The sequence below is a fragment of the Carcharhinus amblyrhynchos genome, chromosome 3 (genome assembly GCF_965287045.1).
Source record: "Carcharhinus amblyrhynchos chromosome 3, sCarAmb.v2.hapA, whole genome shotgun sequence".
NCBI lineage: Eukaryota > Metazoa > Chordata > Chondrichthyes > Carcharhiniformes > Carcharhinidae > Carcharhinus > Carcharhinus amblyrhynchos.
Genome location: NC_137326.1, coordinates 123,085,817 through 123,111,147, shown reverse-complemented (window position 1 = coordinate 123,111,147; position 25,331 = coordinate 123,085,817). Strand labels below are relative to the sequence as shown.

General features: G+C 38.3%; 1 protein-coding gene across 1 annotated transcript in view; it reads left to right on the top strand.

The window, feature by feature from the left end:
- Positions 1-387: 387 nt before the first annotated feature.
- Positions 388-25,331, top strand: part of xrn1 (5'-3' exoribonuclease 1) — an 84,532-nt gene continuing 59,588 nt past the window's right edge. Inside the window, exons 1-10 of the mRNA XM_080185944.1 lie at positions 388-533; positions 6,673-6,905; positions 12,362-12,459; positions 15,491-15,600; positions 17,352-17,462; positions 18,311-18,396; positions 18,702-18,789; positions 20,586-20,754; positions 20,868-20,935; positions 22,920-23,051. Of these exons, the coding sequence (XP_080042070.1) occupies positions 459-533; positions 6,673-6,905; positions 12,362-12,459; positions 15,491-15,600; positions 17,352-17,462; positions 18,311-18,396; positions 18,702-18,789; positions 20,586-20,754; positions 20,868-20,935; positions 22,920-23,051 (1,170 nt within the window). The 5' untranslated portion in view covers positions 388-458. The remainder of the gene's footprint in view (positions 534-6,672; positions 6,906-12,361; positions 12,460-15,490; positions 15,601-17,351; positions 17,463-18,310; positions 18,397-18,701; positions 18,790-20,585; positions 20,755-20,867; positions 20,936-22,919; positions 23,052-25,331) is intronic.

Here is a 25,331-nt window from a genome sequence, read left to right as displayed (position 1 = left end):
TGACACCGTCCCCTTCAGTAACCGTAAACTATATATTATTTTGTGTAAAGCGGGGGGGGGTTTTAAGAAAAGGAGAAGAGGACGACATTGCCTGAAGTTGAAAGCGATAACCCGGTGTTTAGTGAGGGAGCGGCTCCGGCCATTGACAAGCTGCCAGTTTGGAGTTGCGTCACCCGGACAGGCCGCTGCTTCCGTAAGGCCCGAGAGTGACAGAGATCCCCGGACACAGCGGCCTCACCGTTCCCCCCCGTCCCCGGACACAGCGGCCTCACCATCCCCCCGTCCCCGGACACAGCGGCCTCACCGTCCCCCCGTCCCCGGACACAGCGGCCTCACCGTCCCCCCGTCCCCGAGTGAGAGACAGAGAGAGCGGCCGTTTCATCGTCTACCCGAATCCCCTTCCCTTTCTTTCCCCCTCCCCCCCGCCCCCATCCGGATTTTTGAACTCAGCGGCAGCGATGGGTGTCCCTAAGTTTTACCGTTGGATAAGCGAACGGTATCCGTGCCTGAGCCAAGTGGTGAAGGAGCATCAGGTAAGGAGGTGGCAGTTGTGGAAATGGCTATCCCAGATCCTTCCTCATCTTTAACAACCCCACACAATACGGAGACTTGTGTTCAAAACTCCCTCCTCAATCCAGACAAACTCTCCCTCTTCTCAACCCAGAGGATTTATCTTCCACCCTCCCCCTCTTCAATCTAGACAACTTTACCTTCAACTCTTCCCCCCACCCCTAACCGAAATGTTTACCTTCAACTCTCTCCTCCCCCCGCTCCCACTACAAGGTTTACTTTCAACTCCCACCACCAAAAGGTTTACTTTCAACTCTTCCTCCCTCCCAACCAAAAGGTTTACCTTCAACTCTTCCTCCCCTCCAACTGAAAGGCTTACCTTCAACTCCCATCCCCCCACCAATCCAGAGGTTTACCTTCAACTCTTTCCCACCACCTTAACCCAGAGGTTTTATGTTCAAATCTTTCTCTTCTCTCTCAATCCTTCAACCCTTCCCATCTCCTTGATCCTGAGGCTTGCCTTCAAACCCTTGCTCCCAATTCCAAGGATCTGGCTCAAACTAAGTTTTTAATAACTGTTATGTAACAATTTCAGCTTTTGAAAGAGGTGCTTTAATCATTTCATGGCCTTTGTAAAAGTTGTTCAAAAGACAAATTAAAAATCACAAGAGTGCGTGGAACTCTGAATTATTTATTGCTGCTGAAGTGGTTTGTTTGTTGTCAAGCCATTGTCCAGTTGGTCCAAACTGTCACAAGTTAAATGTGTATTTGCAACTGAATGTTTCTTTAGCAGTTTAATATATCTTTTTCCTTTTTTTCTATCAAAGTAGGCATTGCTAATGCTGTCAAATCATCTTTGTTCCATTAGATATTGAGAATTTTAATGAAAATGTTTAGTCTTGTCTGTATTGTTACTTTGTCTTTATTGTATATTTGGCTTAATTTTTCTCCAGAATTGGCTTTGATTTGTTAACAAATTATGAGCTACATATGCTATTTTCAAATATTAACACACTTATTCTTGTTGACCTATGTTTAAAAAAGAATCGTGCCTGGCTCAGTCAGAGATTTGCACATTGCCCCTAAAGCATTAGTTATGTTACCACGGATGAAATGGCAGCATTCAGAAAGTGCTTTGTTATGTAATTTAGTCATTGTGATCTCATGCATTTGTAATCTTGCTTGATTTCGTTCTGACAGGTGCATACGAATAAGATTTGTCAGCATGTCTGACCAGTTTGTTCACCTTATTTATGATTGTTCACCCACTGGTCATTTGACTGGAGTAAACTGTCCAGTTTTTTGTGAACAGCAGTTGATCTTGTCCAATATATTTTTTCCCCTAATTTATTTCTGACTTATTGGAGGGTAGACATGTTGTCAAAAGCAGTAATACTACAGATACTGAAAATCTGAATTAAAAACAGAAAATGTTGGAAACACTCAACAGGTCTGGCAATACCTGTGGAGAGAGAAACTGAGTTAACCTTTTCAGATCTCCAGAAGCTGCCAGATCTGTTGGGACCATTTCCAGCATTTTCTATTGGGGAGTGGAGCTATTTCCCTTTTCAGGGTTACTGCAACTGTTTTTTGCCAGGTTAAGTTTAGAAGAGCTAGAATTTTAAAAATGATTTTAATTATCAAAACTGCCTGTAGGAACAAAAAATAATTTATCATTACACTCTCTAAGTGTGATTAAAACAGTGATGTTTGAAGTTCAGTTTAAAACACATCATTTTCATGGTGAAATCTGATGCAAGACTGTGAAATCCTCAGCAGAGAAGTGCCATTTAACATTTAACACTCTAGTGAAAGAGAATATACCTGTTACTTATTCCAGTCATGCTTGAGAGTTTCAAATCCTCAAGTTACATTTACTTACTATCAGCTTGAGCAAATTTTGCTTTGCTGGAACACATTGAAGCAGAGAGTTAGTGATCTGTTTCCCCTTGTAATGAGAATGCCAAAGGAACTCCAGCAGTTGAAGTCTGATTCCTGAACGACCTTTTTTAAAAATCGTAGCATAAACTAGTCTTAGCAGTTTGGATCTCACCATCCTTTCTGCCATGGAGTACCTTTTCAAAACTCATGATTTATTCTTTGTAGGAGGCCTTCCCTAACACATTAAAATAATTCTCCAACTTTTAAGTATTAACTGCTAGGCTTTTAATTTGAATTTTTAAATTCGTGCACGATGTGGGTTTTGCTTCCCATCCTCATTGCCTCTGAACTGAGTGGCTTAGGCCATTTCAGAGGGCAGTAGACAGCATTGTTGTGGGTCTGGGATCACATGTAGCTCAAACTAAGCAGATTTCCTTCCCTGAAGGACGTTAGTGAACTGGAGGGGGGTTTACATTAATCAACAATGATTTCATGGTCATCATTAGATGCTTAGTTCCAGATTTTTATTGAATTTAAATTTAATCATCTGCCGTGGTGGGATTCGAACCCATTACCCTGGGTTTCTAAATTATTAGTCCAGTGACGATACCATTATGCTTCTGCGTCCCTTGAATTTGTGATTCTCTGACTTCCCAAAAGAGAGAATAATGTGGTTCCAGATAAGCTACAGTGAATTAGTTATCCAAAGCTAGAACAAGAATAATTTTGGTCATGTTTTTTATGGCATATAATTGCATCTTTAATGTTACTTTGGTTGAGCTATATATTGTATGCAATTCTCCTATCCTTATTTTTGAGGGAATGTTTCACTATTTGTCAAGAATCAGATACTGCCAGGCCTGTTGTAGCACAGTCAGCATTAAACATTTTCCCACTGTTGAGGGGAAAATCTATTCGGGTGTATAATTTAGGGACGGCTAATATTTGCCGAATTGAGGTGGCCTAGAGAAACACAGCAACCACACAGACCTTGACTGGATGCAGAATTTCAACAGACTTCTATATTGTTGCAACAAGAGATGTGAACCCTCAGAATGAGCCACTTCTACATAGGCCGTCATTGAGTTCTTATAGTTTGACCTTTACACTCTGTCCCATTGAAACATATTTTCCTGGAGGTTAAGCATAATGCTTGGAAACTGTTAAACAAGAATATTACATGGCATAATTCCGGTTTTGATATGTCTAAGATGCATATTAATAGCCCCAACTAGTTAATGTATAGAGATGAGATTCACTAAATGTTAATGTACATCCACTGTCAATTTCCAGACACTTGGTGGCCCTGTAACTTGAACCCCTCCCAGCACTTCAAGTTTTGAGACAGTTCTGATTGTGTTCAAATACACAGTTTCTTATTTCACTTCTCTTATTGCATACCTGTTTGCATATAAAACCAGTCCAACCCTTAGTCTTTGCTTTAACACTTCCAAGTTAAATCTTGCTCTGCACCAAGATATGTATTCTTACTAATTCTGCTATCTAGCTATGCCCGTGAATTCCCTATACAGTTGGCAAGTGTGGATACCTTCCTGAAATCCAGGACAATGCCATGTTGCTCTAGATTTCACAGTCAGGAGCCAAATCACGATGCTCACCACTGACTTTGAGGAAGGCTGCTCAGAGATCTAGCACTGCCTATGGGGCATGTAGCGTGTATTACTCTATTCCAGATATTGATTTGAAAATGATGCCAAGTTAGTGGTCCGCAGGTTGCCAGTAATGATTATGTAATTGAGCAGGCTAAACAGACAATCATCTTGAAGGATTTTCACAAACAGCAAACCAGGAAATAAAAATCACCCAGTATCCTTTACTTTTAATTACATTTTGTAAAGAGTAAAATAAATGGAACATGTGCATGAGTTTATGGTAGAAATTGAAATACCCAATAAACTTAAAAAAATAATGTGGACTAATCAAATTGGGGGGGAAAAAAGCTATTCCACAAATGTAAAATTTGTTTTTAAGGTTTCTTTGCAGTAATGATGAAATCAGTATCGCTGTCTTAAAAAAAACAGTTTGACCATATTCAACAATGTGTAACTTTTTCAAGTGTTTTTATAGTAATGATGTAAAAAGGGAAGAAGTTGTCAGTTCACTGATTTCTAATTGCTTGCAGCCGCAGAGGTATTTCAGCAGTGTACCCTACAGGCAAGCATGCAACCTGATGGCAACTTCCAGGTTTTCACATTATTCTCGTGTGCACATGGACTCTGGAAGTTGCTGTTGTTTTCAGTGGAGTAATGATAGTAAACCTGATAGTTTCACCATTGTTACTGTTGTTAAATCTGTTACATTAGTTGTTAAAATTGACAGTTAAAGCCCAGAAAGCTTCTGATAATTTAAGCACTAATAATGGGTGTATACAGTTCGTTCATGTTTATTCTGCTGCAAGGCAGTGAAACCTTAGATAACAAACTGACTACAATTTCGATGGTAGATTGCTTGTTTCAAAATGGAAGAACAGAACATCAGTTTATGTCTTCAAGGTAACAAAACATCTCCAAGGGATTCATCCAAACATAATCAGACAGCAATATTTGATGCTGAGCCAAAAAGGAGATACTTGGGCTGGTTAGTCACCAAGGTAGGTTTTCAGAATCCATTTAAAGGTTACCTCCCCTTAGAGATTTGGGGAGGTAACAGTGGGGCAAAGGAAGTAAATGATGATCAAAGAGGCTTGAATTGGAGGGAAGAATTTGCTTGTCGTCTTCTGACGCAATTTTCCAAAGCAATATCTTGTGCACCACCCTCCTGCAAACCTGCAATACATTCATTCACCTGTGTTCGATGTAGACTAGTTGTACGCAAGACTCTTGATCTCATCTGCAACTCTTGATCTCATCTGCAACTCTTGATCTCATCTGCAACTCTTCCTTTCTCCTCCCTTAACATTCTGGTTTCAATACAGCCCATGCCACAGTGCTGACTATACCTTCTGGAAGACAGTAGGACTAGGGGGCACAGCCTCAAGATAAAAGGGGGGCGGTTTAGAACGGAGTTGAGGAGGAACTTCTTCACTCAAAGGGTGGTGAATCTCTGGAATTCTCTGCCCGTTGAAGTGGTGGAGGCTGCCTCGCTAAATATATTTAAGACGTGGGTTGATAGGTTTTTGATAGGCAAGGGGATTAAGGGTTATGGGGAGAGGGTGGGAATGTGGAACTGAGACACAACAGAGATCAGCCATGATCTTATTGAATGGCGGGGCAGGCTCGAAGGGCTGGATGGCCTACTCCTGCTCCTATTTCTTATGTTCATGTACCCTAATCCTACACTGTTGTGCGTTTTAAAAAAAATACTCATTTTTCTTATTTTGTGCTGGCGTCACTCTGTATGACCTTGTTCCCTCTCCGTGCAGCGTAGTCTGAAATGCATTTCTGTTGAAGATATTGTCAGTGTGTAACACCCTAAGTTGGAGCTAAACTGTCAGGGTGAAACTTAGTTACATATTTGGCAAAGTTGCAAAATGTAAACAGTTTGTACATAATCACAAATGGTTATCTGTACAGGTTAGATTGTATCTTGTACTATTGCCACTGTTCATTTTTTTTAAACCCATGTTGCTGCTGGTAAGAGCTAGATTGTGATTTTTTTTTAAATTGGAAAATTGTCTTCCGTTGCTCCAACTTTGTGAGGCAATGATAGACGAGAAATTCCAGAGCAGTGATTAATTCTTTATTTAACTGACCACTCTTCAAGTCAGCATGAACAGTTTTTTTGACAAGCTTTTCAATCAGAAATCCTGACAATTATATTTCACGTATTTCCTCAAATTGGCTAACAAGTCAGAATTTCAACGTCGGTCTTTCTACTTTTGTGTGGCTTAGCTAGGTGTATGTTGCCTTCAAACAGTGGGATGTGCAAAATTGGCTGTGTGATTGTATGTAGTGACAGGATGTTTATTGATGGGAACATTAGACACTAAGTGAGTTCTTGATACTGATACCTGATCTTCTTAATTACTATGATCCACTTGTACTTTTAATGTACTTCTGTTTTCATTTTTTGTCCTTAAAATAATATCTCCCCTTAAACTATTACAAACTAGTGAAGACTGTGTAGTCAAATTGATATCGTTATTCCAATAGTACTTCTGATTGGTTGGTCTAGTGATGTGAGCACAGACTGGCTGTGTTTCCATGAGCTGTGCTGTAATATAATATGCTGTCAGCTTGAAATAGGAAACTTTAGCTCGTTATAAATTGTTAATCCTGCATGATTCACTCATTACATGGTTTTCTGTATTCAATTTTACAGATTCCGGAATTTGACAATCTCTATCTGGATATGAATGGAATTATCCATCAGTGTTCTCACCCAAATGATGAAGATGTGCACTTTCGAATCTCCGAAGAAAAAATAATTGCTGATATTTTCCACTATGTGGAAGTACTATTTCGCATCATTAAGCCCAAGAAGGTTTTCTTCATGGCAGTTGATGGTGTGGCTCCAAGAGCAAAAATGAATCAACAACGTGGCAGACGTTTTAGGTAAGAGAATTTTTTGATGGGCTGTTAAAAATGGTCAAGGCACTGGAGTCATTTTGCAAATTTATTTTGTAAGTAGTTGAGTTACAATGTCCAGTAAAGCCCAGTCTGTCAGTATGACATTAACGAGGCATTACAATTAACCCTGAGCTAGGGAATGGAAACATATCTAGGGATTTTCCTTACAGCTAATATCCAGTTATAAAGAAGTCCCTGTGAATATGGAGGTCAGTGATTGAGCTCAGATGTGATGCCTTTTGTGGTCACAAAGACTGCGTACCTTCATTGTGTCAGGTCCCACATGATTCCTGAATGCAGCAAGAGCTGGACAAGATTCAAGTTAGGGATGATAAATGGGAAGTGGCATTCATTGGAGCTGAGATGAGTAGCCTCTGACAATCACAACCATCTTTTTGCTTGGCATGACTCCAACCAGTGGAGCATTTTTCTCCTTAATCTAATTGATTTCAATTTTGGTAGGACTTGTTGATGCCACTGTCCCAAATGCAGTTATGAGCGCAGTCATTCTGAGCTCAGGAATTGAGAACTGAAGCTGAGCGGTCCTGTTGGAAACACAAACAGCTGGAATGTATCAGGGTCCAGAGCCTTTAGTTGTTTCTTTGTATCATGCGGAATGAATTGAGTTGTCTGAAAATTGAGATCTATAATGCTGGGGACCTCAGGAAGAAACCAGGATGGATTATTTATTCAGCACTTTTGGCTGAAGTTGGTTGCATATGCTTCGGTTTGTATTTTGCATCAACGCGCTGAACCCCTACAAAATTGAGGATGGGAATGTTTATCGAGCTTTCTGCTCTGGTTAGTTGTTTAGTTGTCCACCACCATTCACGGCTAGATGTGTTAGGACTATAGAGCTTTGAACAGATTTGTCATTTGTGGAAATGTTTAACTGTCTATAACTTGCTGCTTCCATGGTTTAAAGGGTTACATTTATGACAGCATGTTGCATAATTTTGGTTTTTATTTCCTTGTGTTTAAGGTGTTGGGGATTGATCTTATTTAAGGTATTTAATTGGGACATACAACTGTTTCCTCATGGCACGGACCCAGACGAGGGGACATAAACTTTGAAATTAGAGCTAGGCCTTTAGAATTAAGGCAGAAAGTACTATTTCATGCTAAGGATAGAATAAACCTGATTCTCATCTGCCCTACTCCTAGTCTTTGTTTCTAATTTTTCTTCTATAATCCTTTCCCATTGCTCCTCCAAGCTCATCTTATTCATGAGATCCACCTTTTGATCTCTTTCCACTAAACCACTGATCACCTAAATTCCCTCCCTCGCCCCATGCCAACTGACAATTCAAGTGGTTCAAATTTCTCAGGTACTCCTTTTTAAAACTGCCATTATCTCCACCCTTCAGAAAACCTATGCCAGAGGTAGTAGTAGAGGCGGGTACAATTTCGTCTTTTTAAAAGTATTTAGACAGTTATGTGGGCATGATGGGTATAGAGGGATATAGACCATATGTGGGCAATTGGGATTAGCTTTGGGATTTTTGAAAAAAAGGGTTGCATAGGCAAGTTGAGCCGAAGGGCTTGTTTCCATGCTGTAAACCTCTGTGACTATGACTCTCTTCCTCTGTCACTGGCAACTATTGTTCCTTTTCATGAGCTTTAAACGCAAAACTTTTTTTTTTAAAGTGTGCTTTTTTCTAAAAGAAAATTCAATAAATCTTATCAGAATTAAATTTACTGTTTCCAGATAATTTGGGGAAAAATAGCTGAGAAGAAACTGATAATAGTTGAAGAAATATTTTACCCCAATGAATGGTACAAATTAATCTTGGGGAAATTGGGAATCCTCCAACTATGCAATCTGTGTTTGCTTCAGATTTATAGTTCGGGGCAAAGATATTAAATTGCAAGCCATGCTTTTGAGATGTGGCCTTTAACTCTGAACTTTCAACAGAAGTGTAGAGACAAATGATTATTGTGAAAAATGTATTTTTCTTAATGTTTTGTTTTAAGCTTTGTTTTAGACGCTGGATGATTTGTTACTGACAAGAAAATGGTAATGTGAAATTTGCAGGAAGTATTTTGAATGATTTAAAAGGGAAAGTAGTAATAATACAATACCCCCTAGTGGTCAGGGCCTACCACATTACTTGCAAATCTAATGCAGTTTTAAAAAATCTTGTACAACTGTCACTGAATAAACATTGGGCCTTAGTAAGGAAGCCTAAAGTTTAAAATTATTTCAGCAGTACAGACTGTAACTCCAAGAATTTGAAATTGATGGGATTTTGCGTAGACCTGATTTATATATCGGAATTTTCAATGGAACATTCACCTTGCACCAATTTAATACATTGCTAGTTAATTTTGGCATTGTATGCAGGGAGCCGAGGCCAAATGTACTTTACAGTCATCGTATTGTTGGAGGGCAAGGGATAATTTGGCCCATTGCATGATGATTTGGCCCATTGCATTGATTCAATGCAGTCTCCATTTTAAAATCATATATTCTGACCTTACTTTGCATAACTTTTTATTTATGCATGGATTTGTAGTTAAAAAGCAAGTTTTTTTTTGAAAAAAGAGCTGGAATGCAAGGGAAGAACTGGAGTGTGGGACAACTGGATTGTTATTTGAAAAAGAACTGGTACAGAACTAATGAGTCAAAAGACCTTGTGCTGTGCTATAATTATCTGTCAGACTCTGGAGTTCTTTGCAGTATAAGCTAGGAGCAAAATTGAAGTAATATAATGTTGGCAAGGATGGGAAGGTGCATCTGCAGGACAAATTTCCATTTATAAGTGTATATATATAAACTTTATAGTTAAGCAGGGCATACATTGACAATAGAAAAAAGGTTTTGTAGATTTGAATTGTGTGCAGATTATTATGAAAACCATACTTGTTGGGCTCTGAAATCAGGAACATCTGTCTAATCCTAAGGACCTTGAACTTCTGCACGTGCACAGTTCTGTAATTTGAGTTCTTTGGGCCCAGTGTGCTGGAGAAAAAGAGAGAAAAAGGAAATGGTATGAAAACCGATGTTAGGATGCACCATCACCTACAGGTGTCCCAGGCATGGGACAGTGAGGGGTCCCAGGAAAGAAAGAAACAGGACCCAGTTAGGTTAAGGGGAAAAAAGAGAGCAGCATTGATAGCGGTTACAATTAGCAAAAGGGTTGCAGCAAACAGACTTTAAGTGAAGAAGTCAGTCAAAGATTGGTGAACCAATGTTGCGGGTTACGGGGCAAAGGTACCCCTTTGGAGCAGTCATATTCTGCTTGGCTTGGGCGAAGATCTGAAATTGTGGCTGTAATTTGGTGAATGAGAGAGTACTTGGCAATTTAGGAAAAGGAGTCTCGGCTGATGAGATTGAAAGGCTGTGGGATGGACTGGGATGCTGTCTGAATGTTATAATTGCAGGTGGCTCAAGAGATGCCCTGAAGATCCAACAGGCAGCTGAAGATTGGTGACTCCATGCTGTAGGAATTTGGGGCAAACATATCCCTTGTGGGGCAATAATATTCTGCTTGGCATGGTCAGGGAACTGAAATTATGTTTGAGTTGGATTTGATTGCAGATTCTGGAATCCAAGGCAACGGAATCCTGGGACACAGATTGAAAGCCTGTGAAATGGGCCATCATTGAAGCTGTTCAAGCTGGAGCAAAACGTTGGAAATTCATCCAAGATGATGGAATGAATTTTCCCATTCCGCCTGCCATGGAAATCAGAGCAGGCGACGGGTGGGCGGTTGGACCGTGGAAATGTCTGTTGACTTTGGCTGGGATTTTCTGGTTTCGGGGTGAGCTCAGCTGGAAAATCCCTCCCAGAATCTTTGAAAGGAGTGAAGATTAGAATCCCTCATGAGATGGGAGTTTGGTGAGATAGTTGGCTGGTGTTACTAATGTCTGGGGTGGGTTGTTGAAAAATCTGTGAAAGCTGTTTGGGTTGCATTTGTCATTTACTGTGCAATTTGATGTATTTGATCACAGTTTGCCTATTAGTTCATGTCTACCTCAGTAGCCCTGCTTATTAGATTTTAAAATAAATTTTGTATATCGTTTTATCTTTTCCGAGCTTTTTTATAGTTATTTTGTTAAAAACCATGTTTAAGTGACTTGAATCTTTAGATAGGTTTTTAATTAGTAGCGGAACAAAGGATTGTGGACAGCGGGCAGGAAGGGGGAAATGAGACTGAGATGAGATTAACCAGGACCGTATTGAGTAACGAAGCAGACTTAAGGGGCTGAATTGCCTAGTCGTACTCATAATTCTTATGTTTGTTTAGCAAAATGTTATTGGAACCGTACCAATAACTTGAGTGTCTGACCTATGGATTACAAGATGCAAGACTTTTTAGCTCAATATAGTGATAGAAATATATAATGAATTTTGCATATTGCCTTTATTGTAAAATTTCAGGATCCAGACAAAGGTAATGGAGATATGTTTCCACTAGAAGGTATTTAAAAAAAATAAGGAGGGAAGAAAAGATCTTAGATTGGGGAAGGAGGGAGAAATGTTGAAGGAGTTGAAAGCTGTTATGGTGTTGGAGGATTGTAATGAGGGCCTTGATAATGGCAAAGAGGTTCTAGTTTGGTGATTGTGGGAATAGTGTGTTTGAAGAGGGAGACAAAGGTTGACTGAGGGTGTAGAGGTAGCAGGAAATGGAAACATGATGTGAAAGAATTATTGGATTTGGGCATACTGAAGGGGAGTGGGATTCCGGCTAGTGGAAGAGGATCGTGAATTATGAATAAAGGCGGCACAATAGCTGCATTCATGATTGTGACCTTTGCTGGGGCTGATGAGGTAACATTGAACTGTATAGTGCTACTGTCGCAAGTAAGTTCACAAGTGCCCCCCCACCCTGGGGCAAAACACACTCCCTCTGCTCCTTGGAGATGGGGAACCTAGCAACTAAGCCATATGTTGTTAAAATTACTTAGAATGTTTTTTGCACATTCTGAAAAAAAAATTACATAGTTGGATGGACCACAGTAGGGAATATGATGAAATGAGTTGTCAGTAGTGGATCTTGTAGAGGATCAGACGACATGGCGGTATTTAATGGTGTAGTGTGGCAGAAGTGAGCAGGATGGAAGGCATGGTGGGAGCAGTGAAAGGAGAAAGGCACGGATATTTACATGTGGTCAAAAGCTGTAAGAAGCAACAAAGTGACTAAGGTGCACGAGGGTTAGGATGCAGAGAGTAAAGCTGTGCTATCATTGAGTGAAGCAGATTATGGAGATCAGAAAAAGCAACAAGTCTGAAGAATTATATTTGATACTTAGTGTAACTAATGCATGCTAAACACACAGTAGCCTCCCTAATTGTTCTTTCCCTATCCATGTTAAAGGAGGGGAAGCGTGCCAGTTATCGATGATCACGACACTTAGTCTTTTTTCCCTCATTTATGAATGTATCTGTTTTCTGCACCATATGATTTGTTGCATCATAACAATTTTCTTAAATGTAGATCAGCAAAGGAAGCAGAAGAGAAAATTAAAAAAGCGTTAGAGAAAGGAGAAATCCTTCCAACAGAGGCCAGATTTGACTCCAACTGTATTACCCCAGGTAATGCCCAGTCATAACCACTTTTTCTTCAAACGTTATATGTTTATTACAAATTACAGCATATTGTACAGGATAAGATAGCATAAATTCATTTCCTGTAAAGTCTCATATTCAAATGATTTTAATAACCTGATCCTGGAAGCTTGGCAACCTCACCTGATTTTTGTAGTGCTAAAAATACTTTACTGGATGTATTTCCCCAATGGTGCTGAGTTTCTGGTCTCATCTGAGACAACATCAGGATAGGGAGACTACCATTGTCTTTTATATTTCTCGGTTTAGGAAGTTAAATTTGGTCTGATTTTCCTGTCCTGATACATTGAGTTTGAATTGATGCTTTACTTGTTATCAAAGTCCAATAACAATGTCTCAGCTTGCATAAAAATAAATTAACTTTTTTGGATAGGTAGTTGTGGATGCTCAAAAAACTGCATTTCTTTTTGAGTGATGCACTACATTAGAAGTATTAATTAATTAAAAGTAAGAATTTGGCTTCTTGATTTTTAAGTCATTAATATAGAATAGTTCCAGCACAAAAGCTCAAGCATCTTCTTAATGTTTCACCTAGTTTGGGGACTGGTGAAACCTGATTGTATTAAGAGCTTCCAACTAATATGTGACTTCTTGTAACCTTTAATGGGAGCTGAAACAGCCAGAAGACTTATCAAAAGGTAGTCTATTCAGAATGCTAAGCGCTGAAGATTTTGGAACTATGAAATAAATTGATTCTAATAAAAACACAAAATACAGGAAACATGGCACTTCTGACAAAATCTGTGGAATGAGAAACAAGCTAATGTTTCTAAAGATCCTCTACTTGATACATTAACTCTGTTTCTGTTCTGGTAGATGCAGCCAGACCTGCTGAGTGTTTCCAGCGTTTCTGTTTTGATTTAAGATTTCCAGCATCTGCAGTATTTTGATTTCAGTTTCATTTTCCACAACAGCAAATGTTTTTAGCACTTCCAACATAACAAAACACCCCAAGGTGCTTCATTAGAGCACTACAAAATTTAAGTATGACCCTGAGCTACATAAATAGCAACTAGGGTTTGATGTCCAAAGGATTTGTCAATGAGATATGTTTTAAGGAGTGTCTTAAAGGAGGAAGGTGAGAGGGGTGTAGGGAGGGAATTCCAGACATTGGGGCTTAGCCAATTGAAGGCATGGTCACCAACGGTGGAGCAGATAGAATTGGGATTGCACAAGCGACCAGAATTAATAAGTGCATATATCTCCGAGGGTTGTGGAGTTGTAGGTTGGAGAGGATGGGCAAGGTCATGGAGGGAATTGAAAACCAGGATGAGAATTTTAAATGTGAAGTGTTGCTTGACCAGGAGTCAGTGATTGTGAGCATAGCGATGATTGGGGAATGGGTCTAGCAGCAAGTTGAGGCCTGGGTGGCAAAGTTTTGGATGACCTCAAATTTACAAGAGGGAAAAATGTGGGAGACCAGCCATAAGTATGTTGGAATAGTTGAATCTAATGGTAACAAAAGGCAGGAACCAGGCCTTCAGCAGCGGATGAGCTGAGGCAGGGGCTAATTCAAGGTGGAAATAGGCAGTCTTGGTGAAAGCATGAGTAACATAAATCTTCACCATTTACATGAAAACATCTACATGAAAATACAGTCTTTTTGCCAAAAGGACCTTGCATTGATTTGAAAAGACATTAAGGAAACACTGCAGTTCTTTTTCAGTGATTGTGCTAGTTGCTCAGCCAAGAACTGACTGTATAACCTTTCACCATTGTTTGGATTTTTAGGTCTGCCTGGTGTTAATTAAGGATTCTTAAAAGCTTTCTCTCTAATGTAATTAGTACATTTGGAAGTTAGTATATTAAAACTCTCAAAACTAAAATGGAATTGCTATAAAAGAATGAACTTAAAAGTATTTTATGAGCCCAAAACCCTCTAGTAATACAATATACATTGAAAGGGACAGGAACAGCCTAAACTGAGTATTTGCTGTAATTTTGTTTGTTGCATCAAATGTTCATACCTCAATTTATGATGAGTGCAAGAATCCTAATTAGTCACAGCATGAAAGTAGAATTCTACTGTTAGATTATATGTAATCTACTGTTAGAGGGATATGGGCCAAATGCAGGCAATTGGGACTAGCTTTAGAGTCTTTAAAAAAGGTGGTGGCATGGACAAGTTGGGCCAAAGGGCCTGTATCCATGCCGTAAACCTCTGACTATATTAACTATCATTAATAATTAACAGTTAACATGCAGTTTATGTGCAACATTACTTCGTAATGCTGGAGTAACAGCTGCAGATAAGAGGTCTGGAAGATGCATATTTCAGATGTGATGAGTCACTTTATCAGATTAGGTTCAAAACATGAATAGGCTGATGTGCAAATTGTATGCATTTTAGTATTTTTCCATTCTAGATTCTTGCTTCTGTCAAGGTTGCCTGCTTAGAGTGGGTCAGGTTGAGATAAGGACTTCTCAGCCTTGGGTGTGGTGACTCCAGAGATCGTGATTTGCCTAAGCTAGGGTAGAGTAAAGGATCAGGGTAGCTCATGAGGTTAAACCAAGACTCTACCTGATGCAGATTTTCAAAGCCATCTCAACCTTTTTGGCTAAGATGAAGTGTTAGATCAAGCCCGGGAGGGGGTGCAGTGCCTCAACCTGTCAGCTTGGATCTTGTTTGATTAAGCCCACGATTGGATGCAATGTCCTGTTTGTCAGTTTGGATCTGGTCTGTCCCTCGTGGGGACCGTGATTGGACTTGATTTGAATCGGCTTTTTCGATTAGAATTAAAATACTGAAAAAAAATATTTTTTATGTTGCGCTGTTTGGCATGCCAAGACTCTGTTTGTTCCCTTCACGCCTCCAACACTTATTTTTAAAAATAAATGAAATGCTCCATTGCTTTTCCTATATTGGTTATATGAATAAGAATCACTGAGCTTTGACTCCTGGACTTATTCTGAAAACTCCACCCTCATTAGAGGGCAGAGCGAGAGTTTTTTTTTGGATAAAATAGGATTTTTCATAATTTTGTATGTTCTGTTTTAGGTACTGCTTTTATGGCCAGATTACATGAGCAGCTAAAATATTTTATAAACTTGAAGATTTCAACTGAAAAATCCTGGGAAGGTGTGGCTGTGTACTTGTCAGGTCATGAGGTAATTAAATACTAACTAGCCTAAAACTATCTCTTTCCTCAAACTGAATGGAGAAGAAATGCATTTGCTAAACTGGCATGGGAGTTAATTTCTGAAGGAATCTTGCCAGAGGGCAACTTTGCTTAAAAAACATTAGCAATCAGAAAATATGATGTTGAAAATTGTACTAGAAAAAATGAACAAATGTGCAGTTGATTTACTTATCACTATTACAACAATGTCCTTGGATCTTCATTTATTCTACATTTGTTAGCGATTGGAATCCTATTTGGGATCGGGCAACTTTGAGCAAATTTTTAACCCATGTACAGGACTGGTGTAACAACTTGGTCACCTAGAATGGTAAATTTGGGCTGGGGGATGCAAAAACCTGAATGAACTATTCAACAAATGTGCTTCAGCAGTGGGAATGAAAGATCTAGTTCTGCTGATGTACTTTTATACTAGCACACTAATAGATTTCCATCTGTAGGTTGAGTATCCTTTATCTGAAAACCCTCAGGGCAATTGAATTTCAGCATGCAGTTTTCGGCCTGTTGCTGAACAAAAGTAGTATTATAGCATTAATGTGACACGTTAAGAAAGAGTAATTGATAGAAATAACCAGGTGAGAGGGTCAGTGTGTGTGTCTGGGTCATTCCCAGTCTTGGGGTGCTTACTCACTCAGCCTTACCCACTGAGTTGGGTGCATGTGTTGTGTGAGGTGGTGAGAATGGGAAAAACCAGAGACTGAGTAAGTCTTTCTCTCTTGCTTGCTCGCTTGCTTTGTGTCTCTCTGACCCACACACACACTCTGTGCATATACTAGTGGATTTGCAAGGTTAAAAAGTGCAGATCAACAACTAGACTTCCTACACAAATGGTTGGGTGCAGTCGGTGAGGTGTGTGTCAGTTTGAGTCAGACACTTGCTAAAGGTTAATGAAGTGTGGTTTTTGGACTGATCAGTTAGATATTTGACCTGTACTCAAATTGCAGAATTTCATTTTATTTTCCTCAGTTTGAGTTTTACAATTGTGTACACTCTTATTCCAAAATTGTGAACCAGTAAACAATATCAAATAATTAATTTGATCTATCCCACTCTTGTAATGACTGTTGATTATGTAAATTGCACAAAATCATCTCGTGATTGTCGCAGGAACACTTGCATCATGAGACATTGTTGTTCATTGTACATATACTGTGGAAAGTGTAGAACAAGGAGAATGTACAATCTCTGTCACCTTTTTCATGTAAAATACATCTAATTATAAGTACAGAATTTTTATTCATAATAATGCACAATATTAATTTTCAAAAGTTAATTGCAGGAGGGGGGGTGGATAGGGGTATCCAAGGCTGAAAGTTTGTCTAGGGCACCTAACAAACACACTTGCACCAGCCCTAACTCTGTTTAATACCATTTGTGTGGATTGAAGAAATTTGTTTTTGTTTTGTGTAAATAATTTGTATTGAGAAATATATTTATTTGTTATACTTAATATAAAATATTAATCCCTATTTATTAATATGCAAATAGACGATAATGCATTTAGTCTTTCTTATTTTTGTGCTCAATATCGCATATCAGTTGATTTGGATCTCGAGATGGAACGAACTCCATGTCAACATTCGACATCGGTAGTTAAGCTATTGTATTTTAGTCAGCAATTTTTCTTCCCACACCAAGTGAGGATAACAAACAGGGTTACAGTATGTGACTGTGCTTGTCACATATTTCTGTATTATAATATCTTGTTTTTATTGCTAGACCCCAGGGGAAGGAGAACACAAAATCATGGAATTTATTAGAGCTGAAACGACAAAACCTGATCATGATCCCAATACAAGACACTGTTTGTATGGACTGGATGCTGATTTAGTATGTATTATTTCATCTAGAAGGAAAAAAAATTCATTTTATCTAGTAACGTCTACATATTTGATGAAAAATATTTGGTGTCTCTTTCTCTTCTCCCCACCCCACCCTCCAGTTTACACTTGATCCTGACTCACCATTTGCAATACCATCGAGGTTAGAGTAACTTGACCAATGGCTCTTTATGAAGGATCTTTCAATGCTGGATTTGATTTGCACCGTTACTTATTATGAATGAATTTATTTAAAACTTTTGAAAAGTTTTTCACTTTTTCTGAATTAGTATATAATGATTAACTCTTTCTAAATTGTGATAGTTAAAAGGTAAATTGAGAAGTACAGTTACTGGTATTTTGCTGTGGGAAATACAACTGGACTGTTAACTTTCCTGATGTTGCTTTAGTCTCTCCCAAGTTGGGAATTTGTAATTACTCATCATAATTGATGGCTGAATAAATCGCTCAAAGTGATGCATTACTTTAGGGTTGGAAGCATGTGATCTGCCAGTTGGCCACTCACAATAACATGTGGTCTGCTACCCACAGTAAAATGGTTGTGTCAGTGGATGGTAAAGTTGGTATTTCACTGTCACTTTGTAACTTAAAACTCAATAACTTAATATTGTACTATTAATTACATTTTGAGACTGAATAGTTTTATTTTAAGAAATACAAAATCATTCTGACATTTTGTAATATTGTTCTTTGCAATATCTCAATTATTTGCATTTTTGCATAATTTCACTGTGATTGGAATAAGGACTTTCATTGTAGTCACAAGTAGCTTTAAAGAAAAAAAGTAATTCACACACTTTTCTACAACTAAATTACTGATATTTGTGTTTACCAAAGATTATGCTTGGATTAACAAGCCATGAACCAAATTTTTCCCTTTTGAGGGAAGAAGTTCGATTTGGTGGCAGGAAGTCACAGAAGAGGTAAGATCTTTGTACTATTTAAAGAACTCTTCAGGCTTTAAACAAAACTTTATTTGATTCCTCTCTTAAAATGCATAATTTCTCCCATTTTTCTTCTGTAGTGTTTCCTTTGTCAGCTCAGATTACTTCCCAGAGGTTGTTTAATACTCTAAACACGACATGCTGTGTAATAGTGCCCTGGGCTATCCAACTCTTTCCTTCCTGAGAAGAAAAATCTTTGGCTATTTCAGGAGCTATAATTGTCCTTTATTATGTTGATTTTTGATGCACAATATTTCTTAATCATGTTTGTTTGTTTGTTTCAGAATTACTGCAGTTGAAGAAACTACGTTTCACTTACTGCACCTGTCCCTAATGAGAGAGTATATTGACTATGAGTTTTCATCTGTACGGGTCAGTATTCGGATTGGAATTTGTTCTTAAAGAAAAGGACAGTGCTGAGCTATACCATTTATATATAAATGGTATATAAGGAGATAATGCAGCAGTTAGTCTTTGTTTCATAAGACCCTTGTCAGGCCTCATTTAGAGTATTGTGCGCAGTTCTGGTCGCCTCACTATAGGAAAGATGTAGAAGCTATTGAGAGGGTACAGAGGAGATTTACAAGGATGTTGCCTGGACTGGGAGGCATGCCTTATGAAGTTAGGTTGAGGGAGCTGGGACTCTTTTCCCTGGAGAGACGAAGGTTGAGAGGCAACCTGATAGAAGTTTACAAAATGTTGAGAGGAATAGATAGGGTGGACTCTCAGAGGCTATTTCCCCAGGTTGAAATGGTTGCTACGAGAGGACACAGATTTAAGGTGCAAGGAGGGAAGTTCAGAAGTGATGTTAGGGGTAAGTTTTTCCACTCAGAGGGTGGTGAGTGAATGGAATCGGCTGCCGTCAGTGGTGGTGGAGGCGAACTCGCTGGGGTCTTTTAAAAGACTTCTGGATGAGTATATGGGGTTTAATGAGATTGAGGGTTATAGATAGGTCTGTAGGTTGGTAGGTGTTGATGTGATCGGCGCAACTCGTGGGCCGAAGGGCCTGTTTGTGCTGTAGTGTTCTATGTTCTATGTTCATCTCCCTCATTCTGCCTTCTAACCGGCTAAAGATGGGCAGTACATGAAGTACCCCTTACTGGTGGAATTTAGTTTACTGTCCACAGTCTCTGGTGCCTGTAACCCCTGCCTGACGCCTTTGGATAAAGGCTTCTACAAACTGTTTAGATTTACTCTGAGCAACACTTTGCCTACAATATATTGGAACAAAACTGAACCGAGAGACAGGAGTACACAAGTAAGCCTGTCTCATGATTGGATGTACTACGAATTGGTGTATTAATAATTCTATCCATCTTCAATTTAAAATGTGATAAATTGAGAATGTGTCATTTTATTTTTAAATAAATCTGGATTACTTCTCTGCATGTATATTGACAACTTCTTCCAAAGCTTCTGTCAGTGCTTCTGTACAATTATTTATTATAAATTGCACAAACCTGGCTTAGATTATTAAGTGCTTTAGGTTTATTTTTTGGATGGCAAGTTGGTCTGTAGAACTGCTATATGTTGTCGTAGTTCTACTAGTTAGGGTTCATGTGAAGTGGAGGGGAAGTTCAGTATCCATTACTTAATAAGTGATAATCAAGTCAAGAAAGGTTTAGTTTTCAAATAGGCCTGAATGATCAAACTGTAAAGTTCATTTGTTATTAATGTACATTTCAGAGAAAACTATTTTGAATTAATTTGTATCCAATTACCCTTGAGAGAATGCATTCCAGGTCCTAAATAAGTTTCTCCTCATGTCGCCTTTGGCTCTTGGGCCATTCACCTTTAAATTAGCGTCCTTTGATTTTCAACTGTTCTACCAATGGAAACTGTTTCTTCTTCCATGTCCAGAACCTAAGGTGATTTTGATCACCTCTATCAAATCGCTCACCCTTCTCTATGGGGAAGAACTCCTACTTCTCCAATCTTCTTTCCCCTTCCCTCTCCAATTGTTCAGCAGTTGTGGCAAGCAGACCATTAAACCTTGTCCATCTTCTAATTAATCAGCCAATAGAATAGTCTGATCTAAGGATTAATTCCTACCTTATCTGTAGTAATGTGCTAGTGCATTAAACCTGATACTGTGCTGCCCTGCCGTATGTGCTTTAGCACTTTGATCATGTTTAAATAAACTGTTTGTGCTTTATTTCAATTAACAGGACAAGATTTGCTTTGAGTATGACCTTGAACGAATAATTGACGACTGGATATTGATGGGGTTTCTTGTTGGTAATGATTTTATTCCTCACCTACCTCATTTACACATCAATCATGATGCACTGCCTTTGCTATACAAGACATACACTGAGGTTCTGCCAACCCTTGGAGGTGAGTGCGTGAAACAAAACACTAATAGAAAAAATGATTTATTTGAGCATGATTTCAAATTCATTGTTTCATAGGCAAATAAGTGCTTTGTGAAAATATTTTCTTTTGATCAGGGTATATTAATGAAGGCGGAACATTAAATTTGGAACACTTTGAGAAGTATCTTGTAAAACTGTCAGAGGTAAGCATGCATTGTTTCCATCACTTGCACATTATTTTATTGAACTGGTTTTGCAGTTCACATAATTTAGCCAGAAAATTTGTTTGAATTGGCCTGTTTAAAGAGTAAAGCAAAATATTGCATCCTTGTTACTAAGATTCTAGTAATATCTAATAGCAAATTTGTGTAATTTTACAGTTGAGTCCACTTGTCCTGAGTTTAAAGAAAGCACATGAAGCATTATAATTACAATTTCTATGCTTCCAAACTTGATGTTTCTGGAGAATTTTATTTATAATCTGCTAACACCAATATATGTGACAGCTATTAAACTCAGCAAACAGATTGTTAGCAATAAAAGCCTTTATGTTGATTCTGAATATTAGTCACTTGTTTTCCTTTGTGTGCCCATCCCTTAAGTAAAAAAAATCTTGACGTGCTTTTCCCATCCAAGCAGGCGGAGTGAGAAATGACCGTTCCCAAAGCCTTTGTTAGTCTTGCATCAGGCTCTAGAAAATGGAGAATGATATTCTACCCACCTATTTTTATTTCCACGTGGGAAGGTTCTGACTTCTACTTTGGTGGTTGTCCAACTTTTTTGGTTGCGTGAATCCTTTTCAAATAGATTAGTAATCACAAATGCCACCTATCTAAATTATAAATATCCAATTGAGTAAAACTTAATACGCAAGTGCTATATGTAAAGAATTAAATGTTTTTGAGAAAATGGGTATTTGTTTACATATATCAGAGCCCATCTATTGTTGCTGTGATCTTTGACAATATTTTTACCTATATGCTCATTGACACAGCCGGCCTTAAGAAAAATGGCTCCCTCGGCAAATTTGTACTTTTGGCACCCTTTCTTTGAGTTCAAGTATGTAGCACATAAATATTTTTAGAAATTCCCTTCTGTCAAACAAGGCTGAGCTCACCTTGTGTCCACTGCCAGCCTTGGTCACTGCAGATCTCTATCTTCATGTTCTCTGTCAGTCCATGTGCACTCCCCTCCAAAATGAGACAGACAGACCACTCTGTTCTGAGACGTGGGGGTGTAATTACTGCCCCTTGCTCTGGCCGTGGTTCATTTGTTTGTTCTTGGCCATAATGGCCTGGGCAGTAGCATTATTTTGCAGACGATCTGGAAAGTCACTATTGGCCTTGAGTGATCTGTAAACCCTGGTTTGAGAACCAGCGATCTGCTTAGCATTTGATTGCATTCCCCTCTTCCTTAAAAAGTATCCAAGATTGGGTACCATGGGTATGAACCTTTTTAATCACCATTCATATGGTGCTAGCTGCAGTTGAGACTTGCGAAAAGAACCTGTGTGCTTTTATTGAAAACTTACATCACTAGTCAGACAAATTGAAGTTGATTGTCCAAATATAATTTGGCTATCTAGCTTAAGAGGCGAAAATTAAGAGCCTTAGAAATTATGCACCATGGACTTTACTATAGCCCTAATTGGCGTTGTACCATAGGGTGGAAAAATTCGTAAGTATGGCATCACTCTTTCTGTGAGAACAACAAATAAGAATGGAAGTGGCTTCGTGCAAATGACTTTTGGTTAAACTTATATTTTGGGTAGGGTTAAAAGCTCCATCTATAAACCTTTTAGGAATGATGTGAATATTGTCCTGGTGCAGGTTTTGTTCCTCCTTATTCAAGGATTATTTGTTTGGGTATTTTTGTTTATAATTCAATAAATGGTTTTAAAGTGAGTCTTATTCCCCCACCTTGTTGTTAAACAAGGCTTGCTGGAGCAAGCATTTAGCCACAACGAAACATTGGTATGCTTTCTGGCATCTTGTGCAAATTGGCCCAGGTCCTTCTGCATTCTGAGGAGATGCTTGTATCTTAACTATATTTGGTTTATATATATTGTGTGTGTGTGTGTGTGTGTGTGTGTGTATAAGCTCTTCATCAGGTAACATTTGGGTGTATTTTAATTTTGTTTTGTTGAAACTTTGCCTGATTAAAGATAACATATCTATTTGTTTGCAGTTTGATCGTGAACATTTCAGTGAAGTTTTTGTTGACCTAAAGTGGTTTGAAAGTAAAGTGGGTAAAAAGTACCTCAATGAGGCAGCAGGCATTGCAGCAGAGGAAGCAAAACGACGTAAAAAGAAAAACAAGGTATACTTCTGATTCTTATTCTGCATTCGGTAGTTATCAGAAGCAATCTTAAGTTACTAATACTATAATTGTGAAAAAGTTAAATACTTTAATCCAGTGCTATTCGCTGAGTTGTAAGTGCTGAAGTAATTCTAATTGATGTAAGGAATTACTGAAGGTCAGTTGGCCAATCAAACCATCACATACTATTTACAAGTTATTGTACCAAAATCATTTCAACTCCCCAAAGGAACATTCAGCAGTACTTCTTAATCCTTAAAGATTGTCCAGCAAAATTCCAGAAGATTTTCCCATCCTCTTGTGAATAAATTCAAGCTTGGCATGATGTGTTGTATGTTGTCATCCCTTGACTGCTTCCAAGTCACAGCACGGAAACCTGCACTCCATTGACTATTCAATCATCTCAGTCAATTGATGCAGCATGACAGAGACCTTGCTATTGCGCCAAGTCATAAAATAATCTCACTTAAATTCAAGGGCAGCAGGTGCCTAAAATATTGAGTAATTAATTTAATATAAAAGCTGTCCATTTTTCATATTCAGTGGGGTGTTGCAGAGGTATTAATAACAACCTTTTCGTTGGTCATTAAACTGTCTGCAGTAGGATGACCATGGTTGGAATGATCCAGCAGAGAAATTGTAAGTTCCAGGTATTATTTGAATTTAAATTCCAATTATGTTCATTTGAGACTGTAACCATTTTGGCAACAGGAGACAATTTGGTGAAGTAGCTCTCAAAATCTTTTAAGTTGTAAATTTATACCTGTTAAAGACAAGGCAGGACTTTACTAGCATACCATGGCTCTTGCTTTCCAGTTCAGCCTTGGCGCAAATTGACATTCAATCTCTGTAACTTCTGCTTCCTTGCAGCAGTAGTCACTTTCTGCACACCTTGCCCAGTGAAAGCTGTTGCTTTTAATTCATTTCAAGCCACAGCCCACAGTGTGATCAATTCTAATTGGCCTAAATGAGGTGGGGCTAATTCTTAATTGGTTTGAGGAGTGCTTGATCAATGTGTGATTGGTCCAGTTGAGAATGATCAGTTTATTAATTTCTCAAGGATGATGATCAGCTATTGATGTAATTCCCCGTTGTCCCCTGACTGGCCCTCCTAAGGTGTCAATTACTTGTGGGACCATCCCCCTCAGTTTTTCTGTTACTTCTCACTAAGATGAAAGAACATTTTGATATCTTGGCCATTTGTCCATTCCCTGTCATGTCTTCATGATTGATATCTTGAGCTCTTAAAGCCTCACTTAACTGCTATTAAATCGGATCCTTATCAGTGACTTTTGTACAGGTTATTTGAAGTTGCTGCCACTTCTCACTGTTTACTTGGAATAAGTTACTTTATTTTTAAAACAATGATGAAATTGCTTATCTTAATACTAATAAACAAGTCTACAAAGTAGTAATATAAAATATATACAGAATATGAGTGAGAATAGTTTTCATGTCTGCTTTTACTTAGGATAGCATGTGTTTGTGAACTTAGATCAATTAGACATCCATTAAATCTATAGCTCATTTCATTAAAACAGGTGCTTATCAATGTGGTTTTGTTGAGAGAACTGCTTTACTATAGTATGTTTTGTTATATCTGTTGGTGTTTGGTACGAGACAGTTAAACTTAATAGTTTTGTAAAACTTAAGTTACAGCAATAACAGTCTACATAAAATACATATATAATCAATGCTTGGAAATATGCTAAATATAACAACACATTCAACTAACTGATATATTAAATTTAAAACAACTAGTGTTACAACAGCTAAATGCAGAACTTCTAAACTTAGGAAATCAAAGATGGCTACATTGTGTGAAATAAAATGACTGCCTTAAATAAAAGTTAAACTACACTAATTTAACGCACAAGGCTGAAAGTTTTAATATGTGTTTCTCTTTGCACACTCGGACTTACAGAACAGAACTGATCATTTTAATTGTGAAGGAGGTGGATAGTTCCATACCAATAATTGTTCAAACTTTTGACATCTTGTATCACTAGCTTAAGGGCATTTTTTTTCTCCTTGCCAAGTTTGAGTATGATGCTATGAACTATTGCCCCAGAATTCAGCATAAAACCATATTGGCTCAACATACTTTGTATGTAAGCTAAACGAAAACAAATCATTAAACATCAGTTTCCCTGTCAAGTATACATTTGTTTTCATCCAAATTGGTTTACAAATCTTTCTAATTTCACTTATGATGTGTCCAAACATCCCATTGTTAGAGTAGCTTTTGCTTGAGATAAATTATCTACTAACTGAAGGTTC